Genomic DNA, 16,521 nt, shown 5'->3' with positions numbered 1-16,521 from the left:
AAGAAAAAAAACGGTCATTACAAAAAAAGAAAAATCTGTCATTAAAGAAAACATGAAAAAAAAAGGTAATTACCGGAAAAAATACCGCAAAAAAGGAAAAACCAAAGAGAAATTCGACCTGGACATAAAGTAAAAATTCACGGATTTTAAACTCAGACTGAACTGGTATTTACATAATCCTGCTCCTCTAAACATGATTGAATTTACTCGGCATGTATTTGCTTCACAAATAATGCTAGCAAATACTAATATGCAACATCCACGCGCGTGAGTTGAAGGTAAAGATCCCTCCAGTGTGCGCAACAAACATTTTGGTCTATACATGATTTGGCTTCATTCCCTAAATATACATGTTTGTTTGCATATAATACACAGTATATACACAATATATATATATATATATATATATATATATATATATATATATATATATATATATATATATAATCAGAGAAAATTTACTTGATCGACTTCTCAATAAATCAAAATCAATCAGCATGTAATTGCATTGTAATCGTTATTGTTCCTAAGAATAGTTTTATGTATACAAACCATATTAACACAGATTAACACAGACATGATATAACTATATAACTATGTGATTATATCCAAGAAAATCGTCTAATGCCAATGAATGTTATGCTCTGGATCAGTTGTCATTCAAATAAGAAATTTCTTGAGAGTAGTGATCAAATGTTGCTTTCAATATGCCATTTATAATTTCGCCACGATTACTCTCTCTCTCTCTCTCTCTCTCAAAATAGAATTGAAGGGTACTATATCTAGTCGAAAAAATATCTAATCCGTATTATTCAGAATATATCAATTCACGGACTCTTCAAGGAAAAGGAACCTAGATGTTGTGACGCCAGCTTTAATAGACACAATCAATCAATCAACCAATTAAAAGGCAATGAACTTACGAACTGAACTGAAATAAGTAATTAGGAATTATTCTTGTTGGTAAAAAAAACAAGAAGCTATTTCCAAATGATATATCAAGTTGACAGGTATTTTAAGCGTTTTTCTTAAGACTGAATAATACTATAAAATCTTAAGACGTTACGAAATAAAAAATAATTCGACTTAATTGGATTATAGAACTTACGCCAAAGGCCAAGTACTTTGACCTATGACCTGGTCATTCAGCGCCGAAAGCGAAATTGACAGAATGAGGGTTTGAAAGGTGTAACAGGAGGAAAATCTCGCAGTCGCACAGTGAAACCATTGTTAGAGATGATGATAAGTCAGGTGGAGGAAGACAGAGAATATGAACGGAGGTACAGGAAAAGGAATGAAAGAAGTTGCAGCTAGGAGCCGAAGAGACGCTGCAAAGAATTAGAAGTAATGCCTACAGTGTACCGCGTGAGGTGCGCTGACGCCACTAACAAAAGAACTACATAAAACCTCAGATCCAGTCGTGCAAAACTCAAGTAATTTTCGTAAGTAATATAAAACAAGTGCAATAAAAAAAATCCTGGAGAGAAACTAGGAAAATTAAGATTACATTCGCTTGTTCTGAGAGTTGAATTAAACGTTTTTAAATTCACCTGTAAGAAAAATGGATGGGTGTTATCATTTGCGTGACTACAAAGCTTTTTAATGACCACGCAAAGACGCGATAAGAGAGAGAGAGAGAGAGAGAGAGAGAGAGAGAGAGAGAGAGAGAGAGAGAGATAAATATTAGCCATGTAATAAAGTACTAAGCGGAAAAAAATTCTCTGTCGAGAAATACTCATTTTGGCGAATTCACGACATACGCATTTTGCAGAGAAGAGAGAGAGAGAGAGAGAGAGAGAGAGAGAGAGATACTAGCTATGTAATAAAGTACTAAGCGGAAAAAATTCTCTGTCGTGAGATACTTATTTTAGCGAATTCACGAAATACGTATTTTGGAGAGAGAGAGAGAGAGAGAGAGAGAGAGAGAGAGAGAGAGAGAGAGGTGCACGGCAAGGGTGGAGGTGGGGGTAAGGGAAGGAGTGGACCAACCCTCCTAAACAGAACAGTGTCGCGCCGCCACCGCTAACAGACCACCTTAATGTGGTCATTAGGCTGTAATTGTCCTTTGCAATGACACTAATAACGCCTCCTCCCAGGGACCGGGTTACTCGTTGCTCGCTCACTTTTGTACATAAACAGCTCGCAGGCGAGTTGGTTAAAAGGCGAAGACGAGACGGGCGAAGAAGCGCTGAAAAGAGAAGATAAGGCGAACAAATGGGGGGAGGGAGAAGGGAGGGGAAGGGGTGAGGAGGGGGGGAGGGGATGGGGGGGGAGGAAAGGCGCTTTCGGGATGAATAACACGTGATAATCGCGGATGAAACGTTGCGGAGAAAAGAAATGTTTAGCTTTGATGTTGAAAGAAACGTTTGTATTAACGTTGCTGACAGAAACGTCTGCATTAATTAACGTTGCTGAGAGAAACGTCAACATTAATTAACGTTGCTGACAGAAACGTCAGCATTAATTAACGTTGCTGACAGAAACGTCTGCATTAATTAACGTTGCTGACAGAAACGTCTGTTTTAACGTTGCTGACAGAAACGTCAGCATTAATTAACGGGGGTTGGGGGGGGGGCTTGGGGGGGGGGGGGGGGGGGGGGGGGGGGGGGGGGACAGAAAACGTTCTGCATTTAATTAACGTTGCTGACAGAAACGTCTGTTTTAACGTTGCTGACAGAAACGTCAGCATTAACGTTGCTGATAATAAATATTTTCATTCACGTTCCTGAGAGAAACGTCTGCATTAACGTTGCTGACATGAACGTTTTCATTCACGTTCCTGAGAGAAACGTCTGCGTTGACGTTAATGACAGAAACGTTTTCATTAACGTTGCTGACAAAAAGTTTTCTTTAAACTGCTAATAGTAGCGTTTGAAGTAACGCTCTTGAGAGAAACGTTTGCATTAATATCACAAACGTTTCCATTAACGTTGTGGAGAGAAACATTTACTATTTTAAAGACGTTGATTCTTCGTTTGGGTCCTTCAGAAGCGAATAATAATTTTGAAATAAAAATAAATAAAAGAGAGTTTCAGAGCTGTTGATTTACATATCGATTTCTGCATTGGGAAGTTTTTTTAATATAAAACAGAGCATTTCTGCGTAATCTTACGAACGAGGTGATAAGAGATAACAAGATGAACCAAAAACAAATTGGCTAAACATAGAAAAATGTGATTTAATGTCTGTAAAAACACACTTACTACAGACCTGCAAACTGTACATCAAGTGTGCTTTGAAAGAAACTGAGCTTAACGGAAATTTCACCTTTGTATGGCCGAGTTCGCTAAACTTTATATACACATTCCTTTAATTAATCTGAAGGACACCTGAAAATAAATACACAGTTTTCAATCTAGATTTTTTTTCATCATTGTGGTGTATGCAGTTTAAAAGTCTCGCTAATCCCTGCATGAAATGCATATAATCTTAAATGGAAAACGAACATATATAAACAATAAAAGTCGGGTTTGAAACGAATGAAAATATTCATTACACAAAATTTTATTGTAAATATTCTTAAATGGGAAAGTGACAGCTATTAAAAGTTTCATTCAAAATAACGCTTCTAACAACATGAATTAATTTCTTCAAGTGTTCTACAAAAACAACAGTTGTGGCGAGGAAACCTACTAATTCTGAAAAGAGAGAGAGAGAGAGAGAGAGAGAGAGAGAGAGAGAGAGAAGAGAGAGCCCACAAAATTGGCAGGAAGAATCCCTCTTAAACATATGATTCCCCAAAGTCTATAAAAGTAACGAGGTACAATGACGTCCAGAACTTTCGAAGACTTAGAAAGTTTTTTTTCTCTCTTTTTTTCCATCAATTCCTGAGAAGGTTGTTTACAAGCTGATATGAAATAGCACCAGATTTCGAGGAACGTGAATCACGCGAGGGCCATCGTGTGCAGCGCTGTCCTCTTGAGATAGTGAAATCCAATTACCTAAATGTTTTGAAATGGACCAACGTATGGACACGGGTCTCTCTCCCAAGGGAACGGGCGAATAAAAACTGCAGGTCTTGGAAAATATCCTTTTTTTTAAGGGGCAGCAATATACAGTATTCTGTATTCTGCCCCACCACACGACTGTGCAAAAAAAAAAAAAAAAAAAAAAGTGGGGGGGACACATTTTAAAAACGTTATCAAAGGACAGCATCTTGTACCAGACAACAGGTTTTAGAATATTCCTTTTTAAAAGGAAAAAAAAAAATTATATATATTTTTAAACGTTATCAAAGGACAGCATCTTAGTATATTCCTTTTTAAAAAGGCAGGGATAATAATGATGATAAAAAGCTATCAATGCACACCATCTTGCACCCACAAGCCTGACAGACATAATTAACTGCAGGTCTTGGAAAACACCTTTTTAAAAGGGCAGAAATATACAGTATTCTCCAACCCCAACACCCGAGCATAAAAAAAAAACATACACCTTTTGAAAAGTTATCACTGGACAGCATCTCGCACTCACAAACACGAATGACATAATTAAAGGCAGGTCGAAGAGAATTGCATTTTAAGAGGGCCGCAATATATACAATATTCCGTCCCACACGACTGTGTATAAAAAAAGAACATACGTCTTTTAAAAAGTTATCACTGGACTCATCTTGCACCCACACGCCCGCCTGCCATAATTATTGTTTACATAAACAAAGAAGGAAAACGAGAAAGAAGAGTTTTCCACGGCCTCGAAGCCATTTAAAGGGTCATATCCAACCGTTTTACTGCCCAGGAAAAGACCGCTTTACGATGCACGAAGATTAGTTATGATTTATGACGTAATCCTTTCAAAAACGCACCACGGGGCGAGTGAAGTAATAGGTCCTGAAATATGTCACTTTTATGATCTCGTAGCTTGTAAACAAAGGAAATGAAAGACAGTTGACTTCTTCCATTTTTAGCTTCGGAAAGCGGCGCCTTTAAATCAAAATGACCTCAGGACTTTTATGACGAAAATGAGACGGAAGCGGCTGACTAAATCGATACTAAATTGACTTCTTTCATCTTTCATTTTAGTAAGTGATGCCACGAATTCTCTAATAATAAAAATACAGAGCCAGTGTTGGACTTGGATGACCGAATCGACCTTAATTCGTCCCTAATTTGACGAATTAGCATATGGCATTTTTTCACCCATTCTGAGAAAATGGGCTTCAAAGATTTTGACGGTATTCAGAGCTTCTAAATAGCTCATCCTCTGAGGACATTTGGTATGAAAATATGAAAACTCAAGACAGCTGAAGCTTTTATATGTTACAAACCATCAAGAACAGTCACTTTGGCTGGAAAACTCAATATAATAAAACGTTACGCCAGTTCGTCAAAACACGGACGAATTGATTTTTTTTTTTTTTTGATACATGGAAAAGACTTAATTAACTGACTTTGTAATGTTAAAGACACTAAATCCAATGTGGTACATGCTTTACATAAAACTAAGAACTATTCCCGAATCACACCAAGTGACTCGGACTTGGTGCAAAACGGCACCACGACCACACACAGATTCCCCAGCCCCTCAGCCAGCGAAGGAGTGCTCCAGCGAAGTAGAACTCCTTCGCCGCTCTTGCCTAATATCCTTCTTTGCATAGGCTGCGAAAGGCTGTTTAAACAAGCGGAAAAGGATAAGACGTTCTTCCCGAGATAATTAGGAATATTTGCATGTGACTGCGGAGTGAGAGAGGTGCAGGGTGGTGTTCCTCTTATCTGTCGGATTCTGGCTCCAAAGAGACGCTTGGTTTCTCCTCAAGCAAAATTCTCGAAGGTTCTTAGGTTCTCGAGGAAGTCCATTGATATGGTTGTTTACAAAAGCCTCATGAAGATTCGGGGTCCTTCTCAGCATTTACCGGAAGCGAGAAGTTAAGGACGCAGGAATGATACGTTTAAGGAAATCTGCTAAACAAGGGGAGATGCTTTAGACTGAACAATATCAAAGATATAAAATGAAAAGGTGTAACGACACACAGGCCAACAACACAAACACAACACAACATTGTACCCCCCTACACACACATACACACACACACACACACACAACACACACATATATATATATATATATATATATATATATATATATATAATATATATATTTATATATATAGAGAGAGAGAGAGAGGAAGAGAGAGAGAGAGAGAGAGAGAGAGTAAAATGTCTGCAGATTAGTGAATCTTTGGATATTTACGAACGTTTCTGTCTATAACAGCAATAAATAAATAAATAAATAAATAAATAAATAAATAAAATAAACTTCAACTTGGTTGAGAAAAGATAGACCACAAACTCCCCAGTAATGAAGATGTAAGACACCCCATCAAATGAAATAAAAAAAAAAAAGACATCAATTTTCGTACTCTGTCCTTTTGACAACATAGATGCACCAGTGTATCTGGTTTGAGAGTTAAGATTGAATTCCATAAAATACTTAATTCATTTTTACCTGAAATATTTTCCGACTATTTTAAGGTAGTCTTTCATTATTTCTATTTCTCATTTTCAAATATTACTCACAGTGAAGAAATCATAGGAAACATAGGCACGATCCCAAGATCCATAAAAGGAACATGGAAAAACTAGATGCTGAAGTAGTTCCAGAATCTAATTTTTCCTAAAAACAGCGGACATAGTGAGAAAATTGATGGACTCCTAAGGAGGCAGGACGCAACTGGGAACCCCACGCTATAAAACCAACCCAGTCGAATAGGATGACTGTGATAGACAAAGAAAAAAATAATTATTAACATTATTATTTCAAGCTTCCGAAGAATAGGGTGTTCATTAGAAAGACGTAACAGAAGGTAGCGAGAAAAAGAGAGAAGAGATCACTTACTGAAAAAGAACAAATAAATTAAAAATTAATCAATTCTATTTGGGCAATCACTTAACCAGATGATGAATAAAAGTAGTGAAGTCAGAGACTGTCAGACTAGTCATCACTTTGCGATGTTACATCATGAAAAAGTAGACAGTGCAGAAAATCTGCTACTGTTCTTTTTTTTTTTTTTTTTAAAGTAAATTAGCGGTTCAGTCAGACAGGCTAGATTCCAGAATCACGGCTTCCACCGTGATTTTACAAAAAATGGCGGTATAAATAAAAATATCAGGGGAAAATAAGCAAGAAATATGTGGTAGAACAACGAACATTACCATTAATCGAACGCACGGCACAAAATTCACCTGCAAAGCACTGAAGTAGAAACTTTCTCTCTCTCTCTCTCTCTCTCTCTCTCTGAGAAAAGACAGGATTCCTCTCTCTCCTTGAGGAGGACAGAGCTCTCTGTATCTCTCTCTCTTAAGAGGACAGGACTCCTCTCTCTCTCTCTCTCTCTCTCTCTCTCTCTCTCTCTCTTCTCTCCTCCTCTTCTCTGAAAAGGACAGAACGCCTCTCTCTCTCTCTCTCTGAAGAGGACAGGACTCTTGTGTTTTCAAGGCAGCCAGGTTTAATCTGATTAGCGACGCAGGGAACCATTTCACTCCTGTTTTGAATTTGCAGTCCTATTTGACTTGGGAATAACGCCTTCGAATAATTGATGCTCAGCTTCTTGTCTGCCCATTTACACACACACACACACACACACATATATATAATATACATACATATATATATATATATATATATATATATATATATATATATATATATATAATATATCTAATATATATATGTCACTAAGGCAATGATACTTAAAACAGTCATAATAAGGTACTGTCCAATGAAATATTTCATACAATATCCCTTAAACTGGTTACCTGTATTCAAGATGTAATTACAGAACAGGCATTTAGATTGGAGTTATTCCTGAATTATATAAATATATATATAATATATATATATATATATATATATATCTATATATTACAACATATATATATATATATATATATATATGATCTATATATATATATATATATATATACACGTATGTATGCATACACACACACATATACATACTGACAAGATAGACAGAGTGTCATCAAGAATTCCACGATATATCCTAATTAAATAGTGCAGAAAAACCCGACAACAGCAACCTACGTTTGTGTCCTACATATGCACCAGACAAAAAAGGAAAAAAACTAAAAGAAGTCGTCAATCGAACAGAAATATCGAGATATCATAACCTCCACAAAAGACACAGCTGCTGTCAAAAGGGAATTCTTGAAGACGAGAGTCTATAAAGAGACACAGTTATGGCGGAACCACCTACACGCACTTTCATTCTTTCATAGGACTCTTCAATGCAATTTCGAACGGGGGTGGGTAGTTTCCAACTGGGGAAAATATTGCAGCAACAGAATGTGTAAGTCTTTTGTTTCATTGATTTTCCAACGTTACTGGGGAATGGGAGGGAAAAATAAGTCTCCTTTGTAGTTGGATGAGAATATCACCACTAAGAGATTAAAAATGTGAATACTGTGTACCATTGTCTCCATATTCTTCTGTATACAAATTCAAATTATATATAAATCAATGTATATATATATGTATAATATATATATATATATATATATATATATATATATTATATATATATATATTTATACATAATACATAATATACATTGATTATATGTATATATATATGGTATATATATATACATATATATATATACATATTATATATATATATATATATATACATATACATATACATATAAATCAATGTATATATATGGTATATATATAAATATATATATATATATATATATATATATATATATATATATATGTATATATATACACATATATATATATACATTGATTTATATATAATTTTAATTTGTATACAGAAGAATATGGAGACAATGGTACACAGTATTCACATTTTTAATCTCTTAGTGGTGAAATTCTCATCCAACTACAAAGGAGACTTATTTTTAAGTCTCCTTTGTATATAATATATATTAATTTCCCCTATTACCACTGATATCCTTATACTTTCAAATAATAAGGCACAATAAGTCTAAAAATCAAATTCACTTTACTCTGGGAATAACTTACACCCAAAAGGAATCCAGGCTGGGGGCGATGCGCTTACCATATATAGTTCCATTCGGGTGTAAAGAGATTCCTAGGGTAAAGAAATAAATAAATATGTGTACACACACACACACACAAACATCATTCTTCAGGTTCCCATAATGAATGTAAAACAATAAATACTTTAAAATTACATGTATACTTTATCATGTGGTTACTGCAAGACTAGTTTCCTTGTCAAACAGCATTATTTGTAAATACAAAGAATATTTCATTAGATCACTATCGCTTATGAGCAATTTGGGATTTCCTTGCCAATCCCCTCCTCTCTCTCTCTCTCTCTCGTCTCTCTCTCTCTCTCTCTCTCTCTCTCTCTCTCTCTCTCTCTTTCCACCCTGACGACCCACAATTATCCACTACAAACAGGTAAAAATGTATATATATATATATATATATATATATATATATATATATATATGTGTGTGTGTGTGTGTGTGTGTGTGTGTGTGTGTAAGTACTAAACTACATATACATACACAATATATACGTATGTATATATATAAATATATGATGTTTAATATGACACATATATTTATACACACACACACACACTCAAGGTATCGTACACAACTCACACAATCTCCCTCCTCCGTGCGCCTTTCAGACAAGCCCTACTGCAAGAGGCACAGCAAGACGATCTACGGCACCGCCCTCCACGAGCCGGCGAGCGTCACCTGCGAGGTGGAGGCGAACCCTGGACCCCGTGACCTTCCGATGGACGTTTAACAACACCTCGGAGCATCTGCCCATCCCGGCGTCGGCTGTCACTTCGCAGGTACGAGAAGCAAGGGCGTCTTCTTGATGTTGGCACGAGGCTAGTTTTATATATACGTTGTGTGTATACTATATGTGTGTGTATGTATATATATATAATATAATATATATATATATCATATATATATATATATAAATATAGTATAAATAAATATATATTATATATATATATATATATACAGATATATAGTTAAATATATAAATATATATATATATAAATATATATATGTATATATATATATATGTGCATATACTATATGTATAAAATACTGACCATTGTAGCAACACACAAAGTGACCTTAAAACGACAGTAACCTGGTCCTCAAGGTATTCCATACAAGAATGACATCAAACACTGTAAATATTATATACTCATGAACGAGCAATACCAGAAAACTTACTCTTTATTCCGAGGTCCTTTTTTCTCTGGATTCTATTTTTCTCATGTTCACACTGGGTAAACTTATATTCTATCTAAATGTCTGCATGTTACAAAGAATGTAATGACATTAATCATTCCTTAGAACACGAGATTTAAATGAAACATCACTCATTTCGATTTCACTTTTTTTTTATACTAAACACTGCGAAATAACTGCACTATTTACAGCGTCGCCAAATGATAGAAGAACTAATAATACATGAACTGAACCTAACTCGAATAATTATCTTCGTTCTCAGGATTTCACGTCAATTGCCAGCTACGCTCCCAAGAGCCAACTCGACTACGGGACTCTGCTCTGCTGGGCATTCAACAGCATCGGCGAACAGGCCAACCCTTGTGCCTTCACCATCATAGCTGCTGGTAAGTAGCGATGTTGTTGTTGCTGTTGCTGCTGCTGCTACACTCTCTCTCTCTCTCTCTCTCTCTCTCTCTCAACAGTAGAATACTAGCGAAGAATATAAAGTTAGTAGAAATAGCTTTTTTTGCTCTTTTTCGCTTTAGACTTCCAAAATCTATGTGATTTCCTTTGCACTTTCCTTCGTTTCATCCGTTAGTTCTCTCTCTCTGCATTCTTGCATTTTCTACCTGAATTTTCGTAATTGTTTCTTTAACTTCACCTCCTGCTCTCTCTCTCTCTCTCTTCATACTTCCGTTCTCTGCGTGAATTTTCCTAATCTTTGTATTAGCATCACCTACTGGTCTCTCTCTCTCTCTCTCTCTTCATACTTGCGTTCTCTGCGCGATTTTCCTAATCTTTGTGTTAACATCTCTCTCTCTCTCTCTCTCTCTCTCTCTCTCTCTCTTTTAAACAAGGTCTCCTCCACTTTACCTTTAGCCGCCTCCTCCCCCTCCCTCTCCAATGGATAATAACTCTAAGGCTCATCAGACATTAATTTCGGGTGGGGGGCAGGACCGGGCTACATCGTATATATCCGCCGGAATCTTTCGCACTCCTAGAAACCAACCCGGCCTGTTATATAAGGAAAGGGCCTTTCGTACGAATCTAATACCAACACTCTTCCCAACCATAAACCCCCACTCTCCCCCCCTTCTTAATGCAGAGGGTTAACCCTAAATCACCTTTTTGGTTCATATAATTTTAGCTATTGTCTCGATTTTCAATCGTTCTGTTTAAGAGAGGTAAGGAGTGGCATTCATTACTGTTTTGTTTATAAAGAACACGGAGTGGGGTAGAATGACAAACATGGAGTGGGATTTATCCCCATTTGTCAATCCTCTGTTTACAAAGAACACGGAGTGGGGTAGAATGACAAATATGGAGTCAAATTTATCACCATTTGTCAATCCTCTGTTTACGAAGAACACGGAGTGGGGTAGAATTATAAACATGGAGTCAGATTTATCAACATTTTGCAATCCTTCGTTTACAAAGAACACGGGATAGTATTTTTAATTTTATATTCCTTTCTTTACGAAATACATGCAGGAGGGTTTATCCTCATTTTTTGTTCCTTTGTTTACAAAGAAAACGGAGTGGGATTTATTCTCATTTTGTAATAATTTGTTTACAAAGAACACGGAGTAGGATTTACCTTCATTTTGTATTCCTTTGTTTACAAAGAACACACAGTAGGATTAATCCTCATTTTGTTTTACTTTGTTTACAGAGAACACAAAATGGGATTTATCCTCATTTAGGATTCCTTTGTTTACAAAGAACGAAGAGTAGGATTTATCCTTACTTTGCATCCTTTTGTTTAAAAAAAAAAAACACGGGACGGGATTAACCCTAATTTTGTAATCATTTGTTAGCGAGGAGTATGGAGTGGGATTCGTCTCCATCTTGACTTCTCTTGTTTACCGCAAGTAAAGAATGGGATTTTTCTTTCATTGTGGAATATATACTTTTCTTTTACGAGGAGTGGGATTTATCTCCTTCTTGGCTCTTGTTTAAGGAGAGTAAGGAGTATGATTTATCTCCATCTTAGATGGTGTTGTTTATAAGGAATTTGGAGCGAAATTCTCAAATGCCAGACCGGGCGGACGAATGGCTCACAAAACGTGCTTTTTAATTAGTTCCTATTTTAACAACAAATGTCCCTCGGAAAAGACGTTATTTGTTCAACAAACATTTCACGACTACCCGAGTCTTTTGTTCGCCCCGACCTCACTTGCGTTTATAATGACCGAACAAAGACACGAGGCCCCCCCCCCCCCCATTTTTTTTTTAAATCAATTTTTGACCTTTTATTTAGGGATGCTTGAGTCCTATACGAGGAAAAAAATCGGAAATAATGAAAAGTGATGTTCAGAAAAAAAATGTCCTCCGGACAATAGGTGGAAGATTAATCAATGGCCGGGCTCAGTTGTACATGGACAGATTAAAGATAGCTAAAAGCATTTCTACATATGATGCTTAAGGCTTATGCCATTCTCTCAGTAAAAAATGGAAAAACGTCGATCTATTTGCTAAGACTGGTTCGTAAAATTGTTGCATATTATCCTAGAGAAAATGGATAACATTTCCTAAAGGATAAATATCAACTTTACTACTACCTTGAAGTATGTTGTGAAGCGCTGATCAGAGCCGCTTCAGTACCCGCCTGCATCGCATTATGCCTGTCAATTCTGCTAACGTATTTTCATGCCTGTTTTGAGGCGCTGCTCACAAGCGCTTCAGACTTTCATTTTCCATCTATTTCCCTAGGTCTGGACAACCTATTTAACTTTACTTTCCTACAATTTTCACGTTTCGTTGAAGAATAAATTCCGGCGAACCTCACGAGAGGTTAGAAATGGTACCGACTTTATAAGCTGGTTTACAGGTTAATCCAACTGGCGTCACAACATCCCAGGTCACTGACACCTCTCTTGGAATGGGATTCAATAGTCTCCTTAAAATACTTCATTCTTAATAATAATAATAATAATAATAATAATAATAATAATAATAATAATAATAATAATAATAATAACACAACAACGTAACCATTTTGATGCTAAGATCCTAAATGAATGAAAGTTAACATTCCATTATTGCCTATTATACATTTATTCCACTTGGATACTATATCACCATTTTCAGATTTTTGTTTTGGAATCGAGGAGCGAATGACAAAAAATTTTCAAAACCATAAGGTGTATTTTTATAGCCTTATTTACAAAACCAATTACTCCGAAGGTCCATTAGACATAATTTCGTCATCAAAAGGAGCTTTAATACAGGAATAAAATCAGTCCAAATCGAAAACCATAAGCTGTTATTTGAAGAACCTTGAAGCTGGAATCAATCTTCTCCGTAAAAAAAAAAAAAAAAATAAATAAATAAATAAAAAAAAGACAACTCTAAAACCTCACCAGCCTTCATAAGATCACTTCAGAGCAATCAATGGGAACCTAGATTGCGTCCTTCTCGGAAGAATAAAATATAAACCTGCTAATTTACCCACTACTGTTCTACAAACCCCTTCCTCGTTCCGGTTAAAATCCTCAGCGTCAAACCAGCTCGATATTTAGAACGCCATTCAAATAGCTACACAGTTTGCATACCTTAAACGCCCACTGAAGTGTTTATATACAAACTGATCGCTCACCCTTTGCGATTTTCCAGCTGGTTCAGGCACCATCCTAGCACTCGCATTGTATAAAATGACTACCCACCTCTCACGGGATCCTCACTAACGTTGTTAAAACAGCAAATTCTCGGAGATCCTTTGATGATCAGTCGAATGTAAACATCTAATCAACAACGTCGATGGGCTGACGGCCAGGGAAAATGATACGCCCAATCAATAAGCTGCTTACAAATTCATGGCGAACATCGCCCATCCGAGCGTATACATTACTCGATGTTCATTCTAGGATAAAGGAAACGTACTGCAATTAACCACCCACCTCCCCAAAAACCCCCAACCCCCAACAATGAAAACAAGGAACCGTCTTATTTGTACAGCTAGTTCATGTTAGATGAGGCGAATACGATTTCTATTTAAATCAAGAAGTATACGAGGCGCGTAAACCGGGGAGTTGAATTCGCTCGGTTTCCCGTTCCGAGAAATAATGATAATCTGTATCGTTTCTCTTCTGGGAAAAAAGAAAAGTGAATGATCCATTCTTCGGCCAGGTGTGGAATTTTGATGCGCTGCCGAATGAAGTTAAGCATGAGAAAAAACGAGTAAAAAATGCGACCTATTAATCTCTCAGCCACGACCGGATGGTGGTGGCCTGTCTATAGGTACCAGACGCACAGTCATGGTTACCTTTAACCTTAAATAAAATAAAACCTACTTTGGCTAGAGGGCTGCAATTTGGTATGTCTGATGATTGGAGGGTGGAAGGTCAACATACCAATTTGCAACCCTGTAGCCTTAGTAGTTTTAGATCTGAGGGTGGGCAGAAAAAGTGCGGACGGATAGACAAACAGCCATCTCAATAGTTTCGTTTTAAAGAAAAATAAAAAGGTAATGGATTAGAAAAAAAACAAGGAATAAAGGCAAGGAGTGAAGGGCATAAGAGGGGAAAAATTACAAGAATACGTAATAAAGGAGCAAGTAATAAGAGCGTTTAAAAGAAAGCAATAGTCAAAGAGGTAAATGAGAAAACCGTTCAAGAAAATGAAAGTAGGGGCACCAAATAAAACCCAATAAAAGTAGGAGAAACGAACTAAATTCAATATTTAATAAAAGTAGGATCAAAGAATAAAATCTAACAAAAGTAGGGACACCAAATAAAACCTAATAAAAGTAGGAGAAACGAAAATAAAACCTACTTATCTTGTATTTCATCTCCAGCCCCCCCCCCCCCCCACCCCCGCGACCTGCCTGTCCAAATAAGACCATACATCTATTTACTTCGAAGGGGAAAAGGGCTATTCAGCGAGTCTCTTTGAGCCCAGAAAAACTATGAATAACAAATTTCTCCCCACACGGAAAAAAAAGAGCAGAATGAATATCCTTATCACTAACTGCCTCTTGAATAAATTATCATTTTACAGCCATTAATATATATTAAAAAAAAAAAAAAACAAGGACCCGTTTCCCGTAGGGCGGAAGGGAGACTATATATATAAATGTGGTCCTTGAGATTTCTCATTAGCGTGGAAACTTCCTCCTCTTAACAAGGCGAATGGGAACAAACTTTTTTCTCCCCTTATCGGTTGTGTGTGTGTGTGTGTGTGTGAGTGCGTGTGTGTGTTTTTAAACGAAAGCCTGTCTGTCGATTTATGCCTCTAGGATGGGAAGGAACTAGTACGGGAAGAAAGTCCTCCTAAACCTATGAAGAAGGAATTCAAGTCCTTCTCCTAAACCAAGAATAGTTTTTTTTTTTACTTCTGTTCAGATTTCCCAGATAAAAAAATTTGTCTTATGTCGGTTCTATTTTCAACAAGAGAGTTCCAAATGGGCTCTCTTTATTCAACAAAATCTTCCCATTTAATATTCTTTTATTGGATTCCTTTATTGTTTTCCAATACCAGATCCCGAACGTACTTCAGTTACTTGGAAGTCTAAAAAGAATAAAAAAATAAATAAATAAAAAAGATATGAAAGCATATTACGCACAATACCCTCTACGTCACACTGAATTTTACTCACTGTACAGTTTTAATGGCGGAATGATCGTGAATTTTTATAGCAAAGGCTCAAGGTTAAAGAGTGTGTACAAAATATTAAAGAGGATTTTGTTCTTCTTCTTAATATTATTATCATTATTATTATTATTATTATTATTATTATTATTATTATTATTATTATTATTATTATTATTATTATTATTATTAATTATATCTTTGTACCGGAATCTTTTAGATCCCTTTTCCACGAATTGCAATATTTATCGAGATTTAATGCCTGTTTCATCTTGAGTAAAATGGCTTTAGTTATTGGAAAACTTAGAATAAAAAAAAAAAGACACGAGAGACATTCCTTTTCTTGTTATCATTTCAAGACGCTGTGTCTTCTCATTTCGTATACCGAAACGTTTTTTCCCTTTTAATAAATTTAACCCAAAAGTAAATTTTAAAGCAATTTCGAACTTGAAAAGGAACTTATATGCAAATAACTATATCGAGATATCGATTCCTTATTTACAGCTTGATTGTCCTCTTTTCTATTTAATTCAATAATATGTTTATTTGATCAATACCAGAGCCGTCAGAAAAACAAAGCCAGAGTTATTTATGTGTACATATATTTAGGGATGACTCTGTACACAGAGCTTTTGGGAAAATTTTGGATTGAAAAGGGGAATCGTACAGTAATCCCAAAAGCTTTCTAGACAAATTGATCTTTAAATATCTGT

General features: G+C 36.0%; 1 protein-coding gene and 1 long non-coding RNA gene across 2 annotated transcripts in view; one reads left to right on the top strand and one right to left on the bottom strand.

Annotated features, from left to right (window-relative positions):
• The window catches only part of LOC135195765 (uncharacterized), a 275,803-nt gene that overhangs the window by 70,717 nt on the left and 188,565 nt on the right, over nt 1-16,521 (bottom strand). The window lies entirely within an intron of this gene.
• Nucleotides 1-16,521, top strand: part of LOC135195764 (nephrin-like) — a 452,421-nt gene that overhangs the window by 415,752 nt on the left and 20,148 nt on the right. Inside the window, 3 exon segments of the mRNA XM_064222212.1 lie at nt 9,649-9,743; nt 9,745-9,819; nt 10,500-10,623. Coding sequence (XP_064078282.1) covers nt 9,649-9,743; nt 9,745-9,819; nt 10,500-10,623 — 294 coding nt within the window.

The sequence above is a fragment of the Macrobrachium nipponense genome, chromosome 16, assembly GCF_015104395.2.
Source record: "Macrobrachium nipponense isolate FS-2020 chromosome 16, ASM1510439v2, whole genome shotgun sequence".
Lineage (NCBI taxonomy): Eukaryota > Metazoa > Arthropoda > Malacostraca > Decapoda > Palaemonidae > Macrobrachium > Macrobrachium nipponense.
Note: the sequence above shows the minus strand (reverse complement) of the source record. Positions and strands in the feature narration are given on the sequence as shown.